Raw genomic sequence first — 19,138 nt, 5'->3', positions numbered from 1 at the left:
TAAAATACTTACAGCCTATTCCCCATTTCTAACGATACAGCTCTACAGCATCTTGCAAACACACACTTTGATCATATAAAACCACTACTCATGTTATCCACTGCACAGGCCTTATATGAACCACAAGGCTATATAATTAAGCTTAAAATCAGATCAGTGTGCTACCTCAAGCTCTCTCTACAGCCTTCGCTCCAGGTTTGCAGTGGATCCTCTCATCAGGGAATCTCATCTGGCCAAGCTATAATTCTGTTTCAGCAGCAGATCAATATGCACAAGGGATAATTATGAGGCTGGAGCTAAATCCCATGTAGAACATGCCCCAGAGCATAGGAGAGCAGGAGGACAACAGCATATGGTGTTCAGTGCAACCCTTTATCTTGCTATGGATGCTCTAAACATTGGCTGCTGCTTTCAGGAGCTTGTGAAAACCCACTTCACTTTTCCACCAGCCAAGAGGCTTCCTGAACAGCTCCCCAGGAGCAGGACACGTACCTATGGAACAAAGAGCAGATCTGCACATGGTGGCATTGCTGACAGCAGGCAAACTGGAGAGGGGGCACCCAACCCTGAATATCACCACTGTGACCTACCACTGCTCCCTCCCTTGTGAAGTACATCAGCAGTGAAGCAGTAAAGGGGAGCATAAAGGATGACAAAGGTGGGAGAGCAGCAACAATCACCACCCAGCCTCTTAGCATGTAACAGGAATGTTTAGCCAAAGTTGTCAGAGGAGATCTAGAGAAGATTCCAGTAAGACAATTTCCTTTAGATATCTTTTCTTTCCACTACACCAAACCTCAAGATATGAGATGCATAGGAAAACCTTGAGGGTCTTCCTCTATTCTGAGCTGTTCAATAAGAACCTTGTGGCAATCAGAGGGACAAAATTCAGAGGAAAGAATGTCCTAAAAACTTCATCTTTTCAATCTTCATCCAAACAAATGAAGCCATTGAGCCACCTTGAAAGGCAAAATAAAACTGCTCAGCCATGCAAGGAGAGACACACACAAACCATCTGATTAAATGCAAATTGCTTCCTCCCAGCTTTTGGAGTCTGCATGGAAATGTGTTTTCAGTGTGTCCAAGCGAGGAATGGCTGAAGAACCCACGCAGGCTAAAGAGGAATGTGTTTTAGCCTGTTCCACTACTTCTGTCAATGACCTAAAAGCACATAAAACAGCTGAGAAAGTTCACAGAAACAGTGACTAATGGCTAACAGAGGAAACTCATTTATAGCTGTCCTTGGACAGTAAAACAGGTTTCTTTTGGCAGCAGTAATCTTAAAGCACAATAAAGTCATCTACTTCAAAAAAACCTTTCAGATAATGGAAGACAAGGTGTTCTGTTCTTACACCAAACAGAGCCCAAGCAAATGCACGGAAGCAGTGCCTGGATTCAGGTTAGGAAGAGAGCATTAGCTTCCTTACACAGCCCTGGTACCACCTTTGCTCCACTGCCCACAGCTCCGTCCTCCCCAGCTCCAATGAAATGGCATCAGGCAGCTGGGAAGGGTACAGCAACGAAGTGAAAGTGTGTTTGGTTAAAAAACTCCTCCCTGACTTATATTTGCTCTGCAACATGAGATTCCTATAACGAGGCTTGACTTCAATTCTACATAAAGAGAAGATTCAACACCAAAGGGCTCCTTTAGACAGAAGACAAAAGCAAGATCAACTGAAGAGAAACTAACACCTAAACTATCAGCTAAATAAAGCATATGCTCTTAAAACCAAGGATGAAAAGGGGCTGGGAACATCCTATACTCATTAAAACCACTGTCAGACAACTTCAACAAGATGTGCTCGACACCAGTAGCTGAGCTGGAATGACCCAGTGAAGTTTCTCTGCAGAAGTCAAACAGCCACTACTTTGAAATCTAAGAATCCAGGAAACCCAAAATGCAGCTTTTCAAAGGAGACCACAAAAGGGAACAACATTTGGAAGCAGAAGTTGGGTGAAAGGGAGAAGAGGCATGCTGTTCCTCTATTTGTTTGAGTGGAGTTTAAAATGACTGAGCAACTACAGCATAAACTGGACCAAATTCATGCTGCTGCTAAAAGGAGCAGTCATCACCACTGGAGAAGTCACCACCTTCTGCCCCAAAACTGACTGCTCAGTCCCACTTCCCTTGTGCCAGCACCACAAGCCCGTGCCACCAGCTGGATATTGCCTTAGCTAAACTGACCCAGCCAAATAAAGAAGAAAGAGAAAGGTTCCTGTTCCAGTTTCTGGCATATCACCTTTCCTTATCCTTTTTGTGTGAGCTCATGGATGACGCAAGCCCAAAGGTGAGGGCAATGGAAGGTCTGAACAAAGCTGTGCTGAGTCAAAGTGACTGTGCAGGTACAGAGTGATCTGACAGGGAGAAAGAGAAGGACTAAATGGGAACAAGTTAAGGCTTCTGAATGCGACAGAGGCAGACTGCTACCAGCCTTCAAAGTCCTAAACAGCCCTTACACTGTAACACAGTAAAGTAAGTGAAAGAATGCAATTAGAAAACAAAGCAGCAGTGGTTTTCGCAACAAAGATCCTGAGCAAAGGTAACGAAGGGCACTGCCTGGAAAGTGTCAACATGTCCTGCAGTTCAGAGAACATTCCTTGCTACTCTTTTAATGATTAACCTGTAGTTATAATCGCTTCAAGGTAAAAATGTTCTGGTAGTAAAAAGATCCACAGATCATCTCAGTCACTGTGTTGCTTTTAAACTCTGGTAGCACTGGGAAGGTGTCTCAGAAAATGAAAGACAAAAGCAGGGCTACAGAGAAAAGTGGCTTAGCTCAGCTTGGACATAGAAGCCTTGACTGAGGCCTTTCTGTACTCCCTATGCTGACCTTTTGAGGAATAACATATATAGCTTGCTCCAGTGGCTAGGGAAGCTATTTGCAAAGCAGTGTGATAACATTCCTGCTTAAATAATACATAAATAGCACTATGGGGTTTTCCACATCAAGTTTCATTGCACACTGGAATGCCTCTTCCTACAATAAGGACAATAGATGATTTATCAACCAGGAGTAGGAAAATCTTTTAGCTTCAGTGCAAAAGATGGGTGCCATGAGGAGAAAACCCCACAGCATTGGGAAACCCAGACTGGGGAAAGGCCTTTGGTGCTGCAGACCTCCCCTTTTATGATGACTATACACCACCAGTAACCTGGTACCATAAGCAGACCTGTAGGAAAGCAAACCCATTTCAGAGCAAGAAGGGAGCAGCCTGATCAAAGTCTGATTCTGTTTGTGTTTGTATTTATTTGCTTATATAAACGCCACAGTGGACATCCTAAGAGCAAACGGATGCAAAGAGCCAGCAGTGTGAATTCCGCAGCTCCAGTAAGGGGGGGTTCTTAAAGCCACTTAACTGGGATATTTTCAGCCATCACTTGAGCCACACTTCCCCAACCTGACAGCTTTCTGCCTGACGTTTCCTGACGAATTGAGTCACATCAGCATTGCCTAAACAGTTTCTGTTGCTTGGGTGATGCAGCAACACAGTGCACAATACGCAGGAGATCCCTAACACCTATGAAACAAAGATAGTGACAGAAGCCGTTTTCCCCAAGACATGCCCACAGTCCAATAGATGGACATGATGTTATTGTACCAGCTCTTCAGACACAAAGCAGTCAAGTTCCAAAGATCAAATAAACCAGGGACGTTTTCATCTGCTGGAAAATAAACAGAAGCCCCTAAGATCACCGGGAACATCCAGGCAAAGAACTAAAGAACAAAGCTCAGACACTGAAGACAAAGCACAAAGAACCCAGACTCAATATTTTAACAAACTAAGAGTGCCAAGACAGAACATCCAATGGCAAGGCTGGGAGAAACACTGAAAATGACCCTGAAAAACACTGATTCTGCAGCAAACTGATGTTAAGAAGAAATAATAAGCAGCAGCTCTGCAGAGCTGAAGACAGCAAAGCAGGGACGAGGTCAAGCAATGGTGACACTGCGCCAGCTGCCTTTGGGAACTGAGGGTGTACATAAGAATCTCCAAGTGGTTTCATTCGGGTAAAATCAGGGAAGCATAAAAATTGGGAGCTTTAAAAATACACATTTCATCCCTTGCTGCCTATCTGCCTGAATTCACCAGACAGCAGAATGCCTCCAGAGGTCCAGGACACATCCTCCTCCTGCAGCAAGGCTGCTGTGGGTTTTACTGCACATAGAGCACACATTCTGCTCTCTGAACCTACCCTTCCTTGTCACAACAAACTTGAACACAGATTACTTGCTAGTTCTCAGACTACTGTAGTTTTCTGATGTAACATTACCAGGGACATTGTTTTCTCAGAAAAGCCTGAGTGTTCTCCAGATTCAATTATAAATCCTTTTATTTGCAATTTCCCCATATGGTTGTGCTCAGCTCTATTGAAATTGCTTAATTCTGGTCCTTGAAAGAACACCAAAATGTGAGGTAGAACACAAGTCACATTCCAGCAATGCAAGTACTAAAGGGTGACACTGCAGAGCTGCAGGAGGAGGGAGGCAGGGCTGAAGCTCTTTAACTTGAAATGGGTGTGGAATTCTAGAGTAAACCTGTTTTAACTTGATTCCCATAATATTAGTTTCAGGTTCTTTTAAATGATTCCTGCACAGGCTAAAGGCATAAGCAAGCTTCATTCACTATTTAAGAACACTTTTTCCCCTCCTTGATGACTAAAAAGCCAAACTGCCCAGCACAAGGTGTAACTGGATTTTAAGCTCTTCGTTTTAAGCTCTTCTTTTGTTCGCTCATGTAGTGTTTTCAAGATGGGGCTGTATCATTATACCTTCTCATTACAAACCTGGCTCACGCTATCAGATGAAAAACAGCATGCATATTCATATCCTGTGGCTTACTCAGAGACTGCAATGCTGACATCAAACTACCACCCGACCTCAAACTGCGTGAGACAAACGCGATGCTTTGTGTGTTCTGAGTGACTTCAAAGCAGTAGCATCCTCATTTATTAGTTAAGGCTTAAACATACCCGGAGGTACCTGAAACTACAAGAATTTAAGATGATTAAGTCTATTCTGTACTTCAGTATGCCTAAAAATGAGTAAAATTAGTGTGCATGAAGGGACTTGTCACAAGTGAACACTTGGCATTCTGCTACAAGGTGGGGTCTACAAACCACCATCACCACCACCTCTAGGTCACCTCTGCAGAGAATCCCACCTCCTCCCTCTCCTCCATTCCATGGCAATTTGTCCTCTCATTTTAAACAATCCACTTTAGTTACAGAACTCAAGTTGTCCCTCTCACATCACAATCGTTCCAAGGGGTGAGACTCTGGAATTCTCTCAATGTTCTGGTACTAAGGGATTTTTTTATTTCCCCCTGGGTGACTTCTTGGGCACAGTCATCATGTTGTTATCACAACAGGCTAAAATCTTGATGAAGCTCTTCCTTCCCATCACTGTGTGCTCCACCACCATTTCCTGACACCAACAGCTCCAGCCTTTCAGAGACTGTCAACAAAGTATTTAGAAGTTATGTTATCTGCCTGCATTAGAGCACATCTACCAGGACCTGGCTCACACTGTCAGAGGCAGCCAGTGGGTACCACACACAGTGATTTAGTAGATGGCTGATACTGCTGGGTCTAGAGCAGAGCTGGTAGTTAAGGATCCTTTTTAACACCTCATAGAACACCATCAGCCAGGTTGGAAAAGACCTTTAAATTCATCCAGTCAAACCATTCCCCAGCCCTGCCAAGGCCACCCCTAACCCATGGCACTGAGGCCTCGTCTCCACGCTGTGTGAACACTTGCAGCGACGGTGCCTGCAGCCCTGCCCTGGGCAGCCTGTTCCAATGCCTGAGCACCCTCTGGGGCAGAAACTGTTCCTCAGCTACATCTAAACCTGCCCTGGTGCATCTTGAGGCCGTTTCCTCTTGTCCCATCCCTTGTTCCTTGGGAGCACAGCCCACCCCGCTCCTGGCTCCATCCTTCTCATGAAAGCCGAGGTTTTGCTGAAGCACTAAATGAAACAGAAGGAACATCATCACCTGCATCCCTGAAAGTTTAACAGAGGGGATGTAAAGAAACCACCAAAAAAAGAAAAAACATCTCACTTTTATTTACAATCTGATGCAGTTCTAAGGCAGCTGCCAAAAAGCTCCTCTTATATCCTCAAATACCTCAAAGGAAACTCTTGACTCCAGTAACTATGAGAAACCTCAAGGAACCCAACTTTTAGTCATGCTACTTTAGCGTGGGTGACCCAACCTATACAGACTGTATTATAACAGCTGAAATACAGAAGAGAAAGTCCTTTCCAAGGAGTAGTAAACCCGAGTGGAGAAGGATGTATTTAGCACAGTCATAAGGAAAAGCACTTTGAAATACAGACAACCAGGAAATGAAGTTACTTAATAATGAAGCTATGAGTACAGTTAAGTGACTGCATGGATGAAGAGGCAGAGTGTAGAACAGGCATTATTAACCGGTGACTGGTGACTTTCAGCTCCTGCACAGTTTAGAGTTCCCTGAACTAGCCAAGCAACTCTTTTTCTGGTGGGAAGGCATTTAAACAGCAGCAACAAAAAGGTTTATACACTTCCAACCAACCCTGGTTATCTGTTAGGTGAAGCTGAAACTGTGACAAAATAGAAGAGTTTAAAGGAATTTTTGGTGTTTTCCAGGCAGGTTTTTGCTTTGTTTCCAAGTAAAACCTGACACTTTCAAAAAGCTTCATTGTCAGATCAGATTTTTACTGCTTATTTATACTTTGCAAACATTTTTTTCCCCACCTTTCATTGAAGCACTTGTGAAATACCCATAGAAAGATGCTTTTAACACCAGCCCCTACATGCATGACAAAGGTGCTGCCTCTGCTTAGTCCATGCCATTGCTTGCCAGGGAGCATTAACGTTGGCTTTACCGTGTAGTTCCAGACCCAGGGCCCCACAGCTGCAGTGAGAAGCTGGATTGCTACTGTACAGAGCATTGACTCCGTAACATCAAATCTGGGTGAGGGAAAGAAAATTCACACAACAGTTTCCTGAGCACTTTGGGTTAAGTGGAGCCATTAGGATGGATCTGCAGTCATGGCATAAAGATCAAACCCCAGACAACCACTCAGACCAATAACAGCAAGATACATTCAAAGGTACATCAGAGGAAGGGAACTGACCATAAAAAATGAGGGTATTAATGAATTCAAACTATGGTGACCCACACAGCATTTACACATTTCAGATTCAATTTAGAGCTTCTGCAGTTTACAGGTTTAAGTAATGCCCCAACACAAGGGCAAGCACCAACATCAGAGTATGCATGAGGAAACCAACTGAAATCACTTGCTCCGAGTCACAGCAAATAAAACCCATGATCAGACACAATCCAGGACCTCTCACCCCCCTCATACCTCCTGCTCCTGTCTCCAAATAACAGTGGGTGTATGAATTCTTTATCTAAAGGTGCTATTGATTGGGTTTTGTAGAGCAGAAGAGTGCAGTTCAGCTTAGTTTGCCACCTCTGAGGGTATGCAGGAGGTTATAGCTCCCTCCTCACACAGCCTCTTGGCAAACAATGCTGAAAGAAGTGAGCTCTGGACCCTTTCTCACGGGTAATAGAACTCCATTCTGTATAGATTTCTTTCTTACCCCTGACAAAAAGGGATGAAAGAATATGCTGTAGCAAACAGATCCACAACTGCTACACATACTCCTTATAAAATGCCATATATCTGCATTTTAAAGTGTGATCAAATTCAGCCTCTATCAAACCATCTCATTAAAATATTTCAGCCATCACGGCGCTGCTGTTTCTTGCAGTGTTTATAATATAAACCTGGTGCAGAAGCACACAGACTGACACCCAGTAACCCACCAGCTGATTAAAAAGGTACATCAAAGCGGCAAGCTCTATTAGTGTGATTATGCTGAACTTTAAGTGCAGTAATGGTGTGCAACTCAATGCCTGATGAGGGAACACTGAACTGCAGTTTGATAGCATTCCCAGCTTAATCATCACAGCAAGTAATACAGTCTGTAGTTAGAACGGCAGTATTTGCTATTTTAGAATCATAGAATGGTTTGGGTTGGAAAGGACCTTAAGATCATTCAGTTCCAACCCCCTGCCATGGGCAGGGACACCTCACACTCGACCATGTCACACAAGACTCTGTCCAACCTGGCCTTGAGCACCACCAGGGATGGAGCATTCACAGCTTTCCTGGGCAACCCATTCCAGTGCCTCACCACCCTCACAGGGAAGAGCTTCTGCCTTACATCCAACCTGAACTTCCTGTTTCAGTTTGAACCCATCACTACAGTCCCTGATGAAGAGTCCCTCTCCAGCGCCCTTGTAGCCCCCTTCAGATACTGGAAGCTGCTCCGAGGTCTCCACGCAACTTCTCTTCTCCAGGCTGAACAGCCCCAATGTTCTCAGCCTGTCTTCATATGGGAGGTGCTCCAGCCCCCTGATTATCATCATTTTAGGGATTGCAGGAAGAGAAAGTCTTATATACAAAACCACTTTCGGTACAGCACAACGTCTTCTTTTTCCTGTGTTACTCTTTTTCCAAGTGATTATTTGGAATTCAGACATGGATTCCTTTTTCTAAATGTTATTCAGGAAAGTTTCAAAGAGGGCCACTGACCTTGGCATGTGCTTAACTCTACCGAGATGTTGGCAGTCACAATGGAGTGGTAAGTCTTACTTTGCATGCTGTCTACTCTGCTGGGTCCCCTTGTCAAGCTGGTGAGAGTCCCGAGCCAGTTAACACACAACAGATTAGTCCCACATCCAGCACATGCTCCTGTCAGTGCTAACTTATGGAGCATATTCCATAGGCAATCTTTAAAAGGTTCTGTTTGATTAAACAAGCCATTAGACTTGACAGGGGCCACCAGTGCCTCGAATCTGGGAGTTCAGAGACAGCTGCAGTTGGCTCTTGCCTTATCCAGAATGAGGAGCCCAAAGGATTGAATTCAGAGTTGAGAGATTTCCTCAGAGAGTGAACCAAGAACAACAGGAAACAGACACTTACACTGGAGTCAGTGGAGTCAATTGCTACCAATACAGCTGATCCAATGCAGCTTCTCTTTGACACTGTGTGAAACTAACGGGGGTGCTCATGTACCATCTTCCTCCTCCCTAACATACAGAATTCCCTGCAACAGCAGACAGAAAAACCACTCTTGCCTCAACAGAAAGCAGAAGTTATGAGGCTGGAAAACTCAAGGGGATGCATCTACTATTTAATACTCTGTGTAGCAGCACTTTAGTCTGAGGAATGATGATCCTTCCATCTGCCTTATCCGTATCTACTAAGCGTGCAAGTGGGATTACTCAGGCTGGGCAATGAACTGTGAATCTGAGCATGAAACAAAGGATTGTTTTCTTAAGGGAACCACTGCAGCAAGAAAAGAATGTTCATCATCACAACACAAGAGAAAAGCCCAAGAGTCACATGCTAAAAGTCCAAATGCTTAGTTTGAATGGTTATTACAGAGTTTCATCTTAACTCATTCCAATCCAGCATTCTCTTGGATGTAGTGAAATACAACTAGATGAATAAAGCAAACTGGAAGGAACTGAGAACATGAATTAAAACTGTTTCCAGCTACAGGAAATTCATGTTAAGGTAAAAGTAATATTAAAAGTGAGCCATAACCTTTTCTCCTTTCCTTGGTGCAATATACCTGTGATAATGTGAGTTTTCCTTTTGCTGCTCACTAACTCAGGTCAGGAGTTTCAGAGGTCAGACCACAGCCACATGCCTCACCTCGTCATGCTGGAGCTCACTGGTTCAGAGCAAGAACATCTTCCACAGTGATAAAGGCAGACAGATCAGCAACAGCATCTCTGCACATGATCACTGTGCCTTGGTTTCAAACACTGTTAAGGGACTTGTGAGAGGGAAATGAGGAGGAGGATCATGATGTCGAAATCCCCCCTTCAGCATTTACATCAGCCCTCAGCAGTCCCAGCTGTATGTGTTAACACTGGAGCAATACATATGTTCATACATATTTATGACACACACACCAAGCACTTCAGAAGTGCTGGCGGCTGGCAGTGAGGGACTGAGCACACAGAAAGCAGGTTGCAAGCAGCAAACTTAACACCTACCACAAGGATCCTTCAGCACATACTTCTTGCAAGTGTAGAGAAACCAGCTCCCCCCTGACATCCAGAGAGGCTCTACCGAGCTTCAAGTTTTCCTCTGCAAATAACCAAGGTGTTAAAAGTTCTTCAAGAACTGTTGGAAAAACTCACAAAATGGAAAGTTTTAAGCCCTGTAATCGCAGGGATTACAGCCTTATCTCCTACCCTAGTCCTGAGATCCTGAAGCTGTTCCCAAGAACTCTGTGTGCTAAACTGACTTGGAAGGCTTCCATCTCTGTATCTGGATATCTGGTGTTAATTGCTTGTCCAAGTCATCACACTCCTTTTCTGCTCCCTGCTACAGAGGAAGGCTTCATTTGAGCTGCTTTTTGAAATACAGCCTCATTTCCTGATCTCTCCTTCATACCTCAGTGGTAGCACCAGCAGGAGGGCTCAAAACATGAACCACATTAACTTTCTTCCATCCTAAATCAACCCATTATCAAGGGGGCTCTTGCCTGTGTACAACTGCTGCAGTGTCACTGGACAAGAATGTTCCCCCAAATTCTCCAGCATTCCTCAGGAACGGCTGGTTTGTTAACAGCTGAATTCTTTTGCTCTCTCTGGGGACTCTTTCTCAAACAGTGAAGTAACAGTTTTTAACTTCCCAGTTGTAGGAAAGCTGGTAAGAACTGATCCTTCCTCCCAGGGTTTGCTGATATGCCTCTATGAAGCATCCTTCTCATTGTGTCTGTATGTATCTCCAACTTTCCATATTACAATTAAGAAAGGTACAGATACTGCATTAACTCATAGAGAAGTGCTGGAGAACATAGTGCAGCAACACCCTCATGTCTCTGGGTAGACTCTTGATGAATGCCCACTGGGTCTTTAAAAGATGATTTAGCACTTCCCCCCAGTGCAGCATGGCCAAGAGTACAAGGTCTCAACCTGTGCAGTGCCATGTGTCATGTCTTCCAACACAACACTGGAGCTGCAATGCAGAGGCCAGCTCAGGTCCGACAGAGACTAATAGCTCCAGCTTCACGTCTAAGTAAGCTGGATTTGAGACAGCTCCTGCAGAGTCAGACTGTTTCTGCACTGACCTTGTGAGGCTGGATACAGCACTGAAGCTGCATGAACACAGCCAGCTCCTAATGCACTTCCTGAAGTCAGAACAGGGAACAAGTGCAGCAGTTTGGATCTGGAAGAACCAGAGATAGTAGTAACTGGGCTCCAGCCATCAGCAAGCAAACCCCTTGCAGGGTTTGGGCACCATATTCCTTAATGCTGATTTCTACAGCATGTTCCTAAAATATGGGAGTCCATTGGGGCTTGACAGTTTGATTTGTGATACACAGAAGATAGCTCATTTCTTCCGAACCAGAGCTGTCCCAGTCTTAACTGCACCCATACAGGACTAAGCCTGAAACAAAGCCCACCCTGTATTGCAGCCCAGTATGTTCACAACCTAGTTAAGCCAGATGTTGCGCTGAAAAACAGAACAGCAGAACAAAGTCACTATCTGGACTGCTTCAACATTGAATGTTTTCCTGCCCTTCAGAATCACCTGATTATTTCTTCAAACATGCAGCATATTCCTGCTCTTCCATGAGCCCATTCCCAGATCAGGTGCTTGTTTTTAAACAAAACTTCTGCCCACAGTTCCATCCACGCTGCTCCCTACTGCCTTTCACTGCTGATGTTACTACAGTGACTTTTCCTTTAGCCAGCCCAACCTGCTCCCAGACACTTCCTGCTTCCTCACAGGGAATTTTTAAGCAATACTGACCTCTAGCTATTTTGCTGAGCTATTCAACCAACTCAAACTGCTTTCTGAAAAGGCTGCATCAGACACCAGGACCTAATAATATTCTATGATCTCTTAAAGATGGAGACAGATCACAGGGTATTACCATCCCAAATGACTATTTACAATCATGGAGTAGTGCAGGGCAGCTCCCCATAGCTGTCAGTGGGAAGAAAGAGAACCAGCACAGTTGATGTGTTTAGTAATTTGGGCACAATTAAACCAAATTTTCCTATTCCACCTGCAATATCCTATAGTAAGTCAGCAGAAGCCACCCCATTTCCCCCTCGCTCAGGGTGAACTCTCCTGCTCTGCAGTCAGGAGCCCAACACAAAGCACACTGCACAGCTTCAGTGCATTGTCAAGTCTGGTAAAGCGACAGCAGATCCATCAGAGCTGTTCCACAACACACACTTCATTTCACACACTAATTCATCTTTTTGTTAAGACAATGGGCTTTCACAGCAAGCCAAGCTGATGATATATGTAGCTGCTCAAGTTTGAGCTCTGTGTAAGGACGAAGATATCAATCTTCCCCTTTAGAGCTCTGCTGCTCTTTGAACCATTTTCAATTTGCTTATTGAGTTGGTTGCTAATGAAATACAATTTCCTGGACATAATCTCATCACAAATATAGTAAGTGACAACCAACTGTATGTTCTCTCCTGCTTCTCTGCAACGGAAGGCAGGACTGCAATGCAAGGCAGGACTGCAATACCACCACACTTCCTAAAACATCACTACTCTTACCAGCTCCCTTGGTGGGTTTTCAACAGAGTTCCTGCACAGGATACACAGACAGGAAAAAGCAACTGTGCAGTAAAATCTTTCCAGCTCCTTTCAACAGCTGTCTCTGACTCCACTTATTTAGGGGTAAGGATACCTAAGCCTGTGTGCTCCAGTGAATGTGAAAGGGTAGAAAAAAAATAGATGTTTTTTCAGTCTTATGATTGGTGAAATGAAAGCTGCAGAAAAAACTAGTATCAAACAGTGAGAATCAGTTAACTGGAGAAATAAGCTCAGTTTCTGCCATAGGTAGGAGCTTCAGCTTACGGCAGCCTATTAACCTTGTGACATGGGGCAAAAGGAGGAACAAATGTGTTTACTACACAGTGCTATCTGTTATCTGAAGTAATGATACACACATTTGCATGCTTATTGCCTTCTCCAAATTAGCTACATACTGATGGATCATCCCATTCTCACCACAGAAGACCACATAGAACAAGAGTATTTGCCACAAAATGATGTCTCCACAACAGAAAGGCACCTCACAAAAGCAAAAAGCGGAAGTTACAGTGAACACCAGGAATAATGGACACATTTCTCTGGAGCACAAGAGCAATCTGGGTGGGTTCAATACCTGCATCTGTAAAGTCAAGCACATGCCAAGGCTGGGTTTTGTGTCTGATCAGTAGCAGGAAAACTCTAACTATCAGGGCCCTGTAAAGTCCAAAGGGAGGTAAAAGTGAGACCTCTGGTACAGCATGAAAGTGAGAAACCTGAAACAGTAAGAGTGTCTTTCTTTAAATCTCTGAGCACCAGAATAGAATAGTTCCACTCAATCTGCTTTCATGTTGCCAAGATTAGAACACAGGTCTAGATATTTTCTTCTTTTCCTCCAAGACATAGAAAACTACCCCAACATCTTACATTTTTGAGGAAAACACGATTTTCTCCAGAGAATCTGCATTAGTATCTTGCCAGCAAGAGCTATTACAAACAACAGGTCCATACTTATACTGGCTATCAGTATCTGGGTATCCACATATCCATTACAACAGACTGTAAACAAACAGTGCATGTTGCAGCATTGCTTCAAATCCCACACAAACTAAGAGCACATTTCAGAGGTTTCCAAATGCAAAATCATTCTGTGGTGCGTGTATTTGAGGTATTTGTTAGGTATATAAATGCAAACAGAATAAATGTACATTTCCACATTAAGGCTAATGAATCCCATAGCTCACCAAGTGCTCGTGTTGTTTCCCCACCTCCCCTCACCCAGCAACAAAAGGGTTTTCAGCTGCTGACTGTCTTGGTATCGCTGTTTCAGTCCTGTTAGTGACAGAACCATGATTTACACTAACTAAAAGGGATTCAGAATTTTAAATTGTAGGCACAATGTTAATTAATACACTATATTTTAAGAGTTACGATTAGTAATAAAGACTAACTATACATCATCACAACCCAAGCAATATCAAGAGCTCAGCAGTTAAATGAACACTAAAGCCAGACTGCCACCATCTGACAACAGCATTCTGTTCTTGGGGATGAATTTTTCCCTTATTTAGGTCTAAATCACATCAGAAGCTCATAATATTAATATTACAAAAGGATCTCTTACCACCCCTAAAACAAGCTAAGTAACATCCAGCAGATCCAACAGGTAGCAACTGCTACAAGCTCTAAGTGTGTATACATGAACATAAACAATTTACTACAGCTCTAAGGATCTGAACTACCACGACAGAGGGCAACTACACAGTTAAGCAGCCCAAGTTACAGGTTTCTTTTCAGCCAAGGTACTCACATGCCAAAGCGCAAGGTTCCAGAGACGTAGGTCTGCCAGTGCGCGCAGTAAAACATGAACGTCCCAGCAAAACAACAAAAGAACATCCAGTCAGGGTTGGTTCCCAGCTGCACAGCAATACAAGTTCCCAAAACCACAAAGACTGCAGGAGAAAATCAGTCACATGGTCAAAAGGTAAAGTGTGGATGCGAGTAAAGAGCCTTACCAGAAACAAATCTAACAAAACGACCCAGAGGGGAGGCAGTATAAGGGAATTCTGATGTGGTTTATCCCACAGGCATGAGATTAACATTTCCATTTTAAAAACACAGATTAGGAAAAGGGTATTTAAAGTCCTGACAGTTCTCAGAGGTCCTCAATATTGAGAGTTTCTTGGTCCCTTACTTTTTTATTGAACCGAATGGGATTAGACATGGACTCGAGTGATTTGTGCAGTTGCAGCCTGTGGGCAGAGTTCCGGGGTTTCTCTTATATCCATGATTTGCTGGACATATTTCCCCATTTTCTATTATACCATTATGAAAATCCAAGCTCTGTCATTCCAGAGTCATAAGGAACCACGAGGGTTTTTCCCTCCACCCTTTCAATACACAATTTTGATAAAGTATTCATAAGAATATAAAGCAGAAGAGCTTTAAAACTGAAGTAACCAAAAGCACACGATCCCTCTTCTGCAATGGGGTTATACTTCAGGCTGGCTCAGCAAACTCCACCTACCAAGGACCTGACTTTGCTGATTCTAATCTTAAACTGACTTCTATTGTCCCATTCTTTAAGCTTTCTACCTGCCTTGCAATCACTCTATACAGATTCAATCTAAAATAACAGAGAAGAGCATGCTGGCAGCTTCCTACAGAAGCTTTAGAACCAAGGCTCTGCTAAAGCACACACAGAGACTGCTGGCCCAGACTGAATTAGTCACATGCTTAATGGTTGAGTTTTCAGCATAATACAAGGTAAGACATTCACTTGATCAAGAGTGCTGCCTGTGGAAAGAAGGTGGACTGAAAAGCTAGACATTCAGCAATATCAGTTGTCCTCTTCTTCAGTGAAGAAGCATTTTTCTCTATTCCAGATTTGATCCCTGAAATTGAGTCATTTAATCCTCATACTTGAATGAAAAATGACAATACCTGTGGAAAGTGAATCACAGCCATGATCAAACAGTTCTCCTAACGGAGTACTGCTATTTGTCCTTCTTGCTTGTTTCCCATCTATAGCATCCAGAGACTGGTAGATGAAAAGGCCACATGCACAGGCAATGTATGCCCAGGGAGGTGCCTATGAAACAAAGGCAATGAGAGTAAATGATTCTCGTAAACCTACAGGAGAAGCCTGAAGCTGACCTATGTTACACCCATCTCATACAGCACTTCATCTGCACACGTTTCCTCATCACATACGCAGACCTTTCAGTAGCTGGGCCTTGCAAGGACAAGCTGAGGCTTATGTGAGCTCCAAATACAGTAAGTGATAAGAACTGACAGCATAGACTAACAGGTACAGCACATTTCCTGAAGCAGGAAGCTGCACTGTGCATCTGAAAGAATACTACATTTGCAGTGGTGCACAGTTAGGCTCTTATCTTGCTTCTGCAGGTTGTCCAAGTGATTTAGAAACTCAACAGCTTACTCAGCCCCCAAAACATGTAACTGTGTCACAAACACTGAGCTCATCTTCACAAGACCCCAGTGAGGTGTCACGTACTAAACTGCTGCCAAGCACAGGGCATTACCAGGCTGCAACAGCCTGAACTTTGTCACTGCAAAGTTCTTGAACCTTCAGAATTCAAGCTTAGCTTTTAGATTGTCCACAATCAGTAAAGCGTCAGTGCTCTCAGTACAGCACCTCCACCTCCAATTGCCTGTTCTGTTACAAGGTAACAGTAGTTTGGCCAAATCTATGTTACTAACCCTTAATGTTCACATCCATCATTGTATTATAAACAATACCAAATATTACTTTTAGGCTTAATTTGATATTTGAAGTATAAACCGTTATGATCACAAAAGCCTGGGGGCTGCCATCAGCCTGTCCCAGTTTACACATGCACAAAACAGGTATTATTGGATGTTCTGCAATCTTCACATCTGAACTTTAGCAAAGTGAGCATTTATGAGCAGCTCTATTTACAAATCATGCCAATAAATCCACGTACATGTAAGTAGCTTAACCAAGCTGACTTGCCTCCAAAAGCTCTAGAATCCAGCTTCTTTGGTCTACACAACCATAACTCGCTTGTAGCAAATCCACTTAAATGTACTTCCTTCTCCAGCTTGCATTGCTCCTGCTACTGCATTGTCCTAAACCAGTTTATTCTGCCACAAAAGCTGGCACCATGCTCTGCTTCTATCCCTGTACCTACGCAAACCAGCACAAGAGATAAAGGGGCAGCACTTTATTATCAGGGATCTCCCCAGCTAAGCAGGCAGTAGTAGAACTATTTGTATCTCATTTGCTTTTTGGATACCACTGAAGCTGAAAGTGATAGCTACAACCCTTTGGTTACACCTTTCATCAACAAGACAAGCTGCTTTTGAGAAAAGTAGAACTAAGCCTGAGCTTCGAGACAATTTACATCTGAAAGCAATCGTGCTTTCAGGAAAAACAAAATCTGGCTCTGGAATGGCAAAGCCCCATTTTCCTCCTCAGCCAGCTACTGACACTTCAAAAGCACAAGCTCACAGCTCCAGCACCAAGATGGCCTCTACTGTGTGGTGCCAGCACACAGGGCTGCAGTGCCAGCAAACAGGGCTGCAGTGCCATATGGCAAATCAGATCAGGCTCAAAGCTACCTCAGCAGAAAGTTATTTTTCAGCTGAAGTGAGAAGAGTCTCTTTCACTTGGCATAAAGTAACTCTCAAACTGTTAAAACACAGAAGAGCAGACTACAGCTGACACCCTTTCTGATGCTCTCAGTGTAGCTTAGTGAGTATTTCAGAAGTTTAACTACCAACCAAAATACAACTGTACTCTAAAGCTGAAGTTAAGCTCTAGTTCAATAGCCCTATAGTAGCTGATGAGCTGCTGGAATAAACAGGTCAAAGTCTATTGAAGTGGATTTCAGAGTCTCAGGCCCCATGTAACACTGCTGTGGGAGCAGGTAGGGAATGCAACGCAACCGAGCCATGCAACACCACAGCCTGAAGCTGCTCAAAGTATTCCCTGCTTCAGATCAGGATTCACTTTATCTGACACCTGCCAAACTCAACAAGTTATTGTGAAACTATTTCAACAGATTTCTAGAAGAGGCAAACATCCCTTTGCTATGGCATACGCAGAACAGAGCTGAGTGTGCCAACCTACACGGGGGTCTTTAGAGTCCGGCTGGAAACAAACTGCACATCACTTGACTACGGAGCATCTCCCCAACCTCAGCTGGGAGACTCCATTATTAAGGAACTGGGATATTTAAAAGCCAGAACTCATGAGACACTCTCCAGCTATCTGATGTGTACATTTTCTGTACCAAATAACTCCCTTTTTCAGCGCATACAGATATAACCAGCTTTTAAGATTCAACAAGCAAGTGACAAAACTTTTCCAGTGCACAAAATTGAAAGTCTTCACATGCCCTGTGTGGTAACTCCAGTGAGAGAAAACTCTCTGAAACTAATAACTTGAAACACCTCATAAAGACTTTTGTACCCCTGAAGCCAGGAATTACCAGGGCAGGATGAAGAAAGGTGTCCCTCAATTTTACTAAGCTAGGTTTAGTCACCCCAGACATGGAGGAGGCCTCAATTTCTCAAGCTGCACCACTTTGAGCTCAGTCCCATATCTGAGCTCAAGTTCCTCACTGTTGCAACTCGAGCTGTGCTCACAGGCAGGCTCAGCTCACTGCCAACCGAGTCACCTTGCACTTCTCGCTGTGTGGTAACTCTAGAGGGAAAGCTGAAGGTGACTAACCTAGTCCCAGGCAGGGAGAGTAAACAGGCAAAAACTCCATGGGCCACACAAGCAAGGTAGCTGCAAATTCATTTCCTAATTGCCTGCACATGAATTCAAGCCTTGCAGGGCTGCAGCATTCATGCACAGGCCCTTCACAGCTGCAGTGGAACTGCTATTTTGGTACTGGACACTATGTTGACCAGAGGAACCACCAGCAGTGTGCTGACACTATCATCCACCTGTGCTCTTTCTGCATGCAAGAGCTCACATAGATGCATACACACTACAACCATTTGTAGAGAATAGCTTAAATGTACAAGAACTTCAGGCTGGTCAGGAGAAGCAGCTCTCCACAGAGATGAGAGCCCACCAGAAAACAGTGCCAAACAGCTACTAGATGGCAGGAACTGTGAACAAAGCTTGTCAGAGGACCATAACTTACCTGTTCTGTAGCTGTTGGACAGTAATATACTAATAGCAGAGTTGTAAATATATTTATTAACAGTCCAATGATGGTGATCAGATTCGGGGCAATCCAGGCTGGAACTCTTCCAACTAACCATTCCCAGTAACCCTGCATTAGGGGTTCAAGCAGGGATCGTCCAGCACTCTGATACTTGTGTTCTTCTAACCGTTTCAGCTGGTGCTTTGACAAGGGGGGTGTGGGCAGCTGAACCAGTTTGCTCAACACACAGCCAGCAGCAGGACCATGACTGCAGCCCACGGGGGACTCCAGGTGCGACTCCCCACATCGCCTCTTTATGCTTCGGTGCCCACTCATGGGTTGGGCGGCCTCAGAACTCTTATGTGGCAGGTAGCAGCTGTTACGGAGAATCATAAGATCCTGCAACATAAAAA

At 43.9% G+C, this 19,138-nt stretch overlaps 1 protein-coding gene across 2 annotated transcripts in view; it reads right to left on the bottom strand.

Annotated features, from left to right (window-relative positions):
- CEPT1 (choline/ethanolamine phosphotransferase 1) overlaps window positions 1–19,138 on the bottom strand; it is a 31,196-nt gene that overhangs the window by 9,924 nt on the left and 2,134 nt on the right. The window contains exons 1-4 of one of the 2 annotated variants that reach the window (XM_061363139.1): window positions 18,723–19,124; window positions 15,523–15,670; window positions 14,390–14,531; window positions 6,871–6,955 (exon numbers count right to left, since the gene is read on the bottom strand). In XM_061363139.1, coding sequence (XP_061219123.1) covers window positions 6,871–6,955; window positions 14,390–14,531; window positions 15,523–15,670; window positions 18,723–19,118 — 771 coding nt within the window. In that variant the 5' untranslated portion in view covers window positions 19,119–19,124. Of the gene's footprint in view, window positions 1–6,870; window positions 6,956–14,389; window positions 14,532–15,522; window positions 15,671–18,722; window positions 19,125–19,138 lie in introns of those variants that run through there. The other variant, XM_061363140.1, reaches the window with a different exon arrangement.

The sequence above is a fragment of the Neopsephotus bourkii genome, unplaced genomic scaffold, assembly GCF_033783945.1.
Source record: "Neopsephotus bourkii isolate Nb327-2 ecotype Australia unplaced genomic scaffold, CSIRO-AGI_Nbou_v1 NB_1139, whole genome shotgun sequence".
Classification (NCBI taxonomy): Eukaryota; Metazoa; Chordata; class Aves; order Psittaciformes; family Psittacidae; genus Neopsephotus; species Neopsephotus bourkii.
This window is presented reverse-complemented; position numbering and strand designations above follow the sequence as displayed.